Below are 3,161 nucleotides of genomic sequence, written 5' to 3' on the forward strand. Positions count from 1 at the left end.
TGGTTAAGTAGATAGTTTTGTTTGACAATACTTTAAATTAAATAAAACTAGCAACAATTACATTCTGTTTTAGACAGAAGAGACCAATTATCAATAGTGGGTATTTCTTATACTCAAATAGATTTTATATTTATTTTCCTAATTTTTTTATTCTGGATAGATTTTATTTTGGTGTATATTTACAGTATTGTCTTTAATATTCACAGAATTAAATTTTTCAGTTAGTTTAAAATAGTCATGGGTTTGCTATTCTTTGAATGGTTTTTGACTGATGACTTTTCTGGATGGTATGATGTTACAAATTTTTCATTTGCACAAAGAGTAGTTAATATTAATGCTAATGGCGATGATGGTGATGGTAGAGAGAGGTGCATCAGCAATTTCTGTGGAAAATCTTCTGAAAGCATTTGACATAACTTGTTACATTTTTCACTTTGAAGATAATTTGTGGAAAAAACAAAGCAATATACTGTTGTAGATTCATCCAGGACATGACAAATCAATATAAATAAATAACACAATGGTAAATTTTGCTATAAATCTAATATATCACTCTTTCAGATAGAGAAATACTCAAGTGCTTTGTTAATATGTTTTATATAGATTTTAAGACGCTAACATAAAGTAATAACCTCTAAAAAACAATACGTTTTTTTACTACCAGGTCTATCATCCTACACTGAAGTTGAATCATCTTCAGCCTTGGGGTTGGTTTAAGTCTTTTATTAGGTAAATTTCATGTGTGATGCCAAATTGAAGATGCCTTTATTGGAAAACTGAGTTGTGTGCAGAGAAGCTATAAAAACGTAACTGATTTACCTGTAACTGATTGGTGAGAATATTTTATAATTTAAAGTGTTAGCATTTAATTTATTTTCTGGCTTGTTAATAGTTATAATTTAGAGAATAAATGTTTAAACATAATCTGATTTTTTATTCTGTTGGATGGATATTATATGTTTCATGTAAAACTTTAGGTTTGCTTCCTGTAGTGGTCAAACAAAGTTAATCTCATATTACAAGCTTCAACACTGAGCACCATTCAGACCAATAAATGATATGGCACTTTCTAATAAACTAGGATACTCAAAGTGCTAAAACTATCCAATCTGTGTTCTCATTTACCAATCTTCTCATATTCATATGGCATTTAGAATGAGCATGCTCAGTTAGCAGTAAATTACAGGACACTATGTCCTTAGGTTTACATACAGCATTTGATTTTGTGAATCTTTTACAGTCTACTTATGTTGAAGTTGGGCCCCCAAAACATATCTTGCTTAGGACCCCCAAATGTCTAGGTCTGGTCCTGAAATAGCATGAATGGGATGTACATGCATCGAATGTTGTATTATGTTGTCCATTACGTAATAAGTGATTGGAAGAGCTCTCACACTTGGTTACAAATTCTGTTGTTTGAAGACAACATTGGCTTTTGTTTCATATTGTAAATGGGTTGGCACAGTTAGAATCTTCTGCAAACAAAATGTGTCACTGTTTAGTCCTATAGTCACTGTTTTGAAAATGTGGAGTTTGAGCGGACTACTGCATCAAAGCAATCAAGAAAAACTGTAATATAATATTGACGTTGAGACACCAGTGCTTTTTTGTATTTAACTGTTGCTACTTGTACTTACCATTGTGGGGTCAAAGTGAATCACAGTCCAAAATGTGTTTTTTTTTTTTTTACATGAAAATAGGTTTACAGGTTGTTTCTAACTGGATGAAATGTCTTAAGGTTGTACCAAAACTTTGACCATTTCAGTAAATGGGTTCAGGACACTGAGCATTTGGTTCAAACAGGGTTTAGTATTTTAGCAAATAAGAAAAACTTTAATATAAAAAACTGTAACTTCCAAACAAGCTGCTCTCACTCACGAGTTACTGTTTTTGTTGTCAGAAAGCAAAAAACTCTGAAATTATGACGGAAAATTGACTGTTTAAAACTGCCAACTAAAATTTAAACTTTACACTCTAGTAGCATAAAAACAGGTTCAGATTTACGTCAGCCACACACTATTTTTAACAAAAAACTAAACATGTCAGCTTCTTATCTATAGCAGCAAAGCTCAGAAAAGTGTACTGCAGATTGAGAAAATGAGACAGAGAAACATGTTTATAAGAGAGGTATGTCTGGTCTGGAAACATTTTCCCTTACCATATCCAAAACACAGGAGAATGGACTCCGTCTGGGAAGTGGACGCTCAGTGGAAGTCTGACTGTGAAAGTATTCAAATGGTTTGTTATACTTGCTGCTTAATTTCTCGATGAATGTCTGGTCATCACCGAAAATATCTTTTGGATAAATGTTCAGGTTTCCATTGGGATCAAATATTTGTCCAAAAAAGAAGATACTGTAACAAATCTGTTGAGTTGGAAAGAAAACAAGAGGGAGAAGCCTCTTAGATTTTCAAAAATACAACAAATTACAAAAAAAATTCTTTAACCCACCTCATCCACCAGATGTTGACTTCCATGAGTTTTATTGCACAGTTGAATCATCTTGTTAATAAGGACAAAGGCATTACTTTTGAAGAGTTCATATTTTAAAAGATATTCATCTGTCCTAAAAAGATGAAGAAGGTGGTTAATTATTGGAGTAACAAACATCACAGTGCAGACATTTCTACTTATCTTTATGCTAAATCAGACTCATCACTCACCCCTGACGTTTTCTCTCTTTGTTCTTCTTCATATTGCCTTCTTCTTCACTTGCCTGGTTAAAGAACGGTGAATAAATAAATAATAATAAATAAATATTTTTTATTGGCTGTTGGCAAACAACTTGTGGTGTGCATTACCAAGTACCCCCGGCTGCAGACTGTGGATTAGGATACTAGACAGGGTTGGATGTCCAATGGTTGTGGTCATGGCTTGTAGGTAAGTTTAATAGGAGGCTTAAAAAATTGGGCGTGGTTAATTTTAGTATTTAGCATATGGGGTTGGTTAATTTCAGAGTTGAGGGCGGGGTCAGACGTCCGACCCTGCCTGTTATCTGACCCCGCCCCATACCGCAGTCTGCAGCCAAGGGTTACTCTGCCTTACCGCCACCTACTAGAATGGAATGTGGGTCAAAATGCTATATTGTCTCTATTAATTATTACTATGCCTCTTTTTTGTATTTGTACTTGTTACATTGTTTTCCTTACTTACTTAAAAAT

General features: G+C 33.6%; 1 protein-coding gene across 1 annotated transcript in view; it reads right to left on the reverse strand.

The window, feature by feature from the left end:
• Nucleotides 1-3,104, reverse strand: part of LOC106535970 (uncharacterized) — a 28,416-nt gene extending 25,312 nt beyond the window's left edge. Inside the window, exons 1-3 of the mRNA XM_014033124.1 lie at nt 2,664-3,104; nt 2,452-2,566; nt 2,159-2,365 (exon numbers count right to left, since the gene is read on the reverse strand). Coding sequence (XP_013888578.1) covers nt 2,159-2,365; nt 2,452-2,566; nt 2,664-2,695 — 354 coding nt within the window. The 5' untranslated portion in view covers nt 2,696-3,104. The remainder of the gene's footprint in view (nt 1-2,158; nt 2,366-2,451; nt 2,567-2,663) is intronic.
• Between the last annotated feature and the right edge of the window lie 57 nt (nt 3,105-3,161).

The sequence above is a fragment of the Austrofundulus limnaeus genome, unplaced genomic scaffold (genome assembly GCF_001266775.1).
Source record: "Austrofundulus limnaeus strain Quisiro unplaced genomic scaffold, Austrofundulus_limnaeus-1.0 Scaffold1637, whole genome shotgun sequence".
NCBI classification, from domain to species: Eukaryota; Metazoa; Chordata; class Actinopteri; order Cyprinodontiformes; family Rivulidae; genus Austrofundulus; species Austrofundulus limnaeus.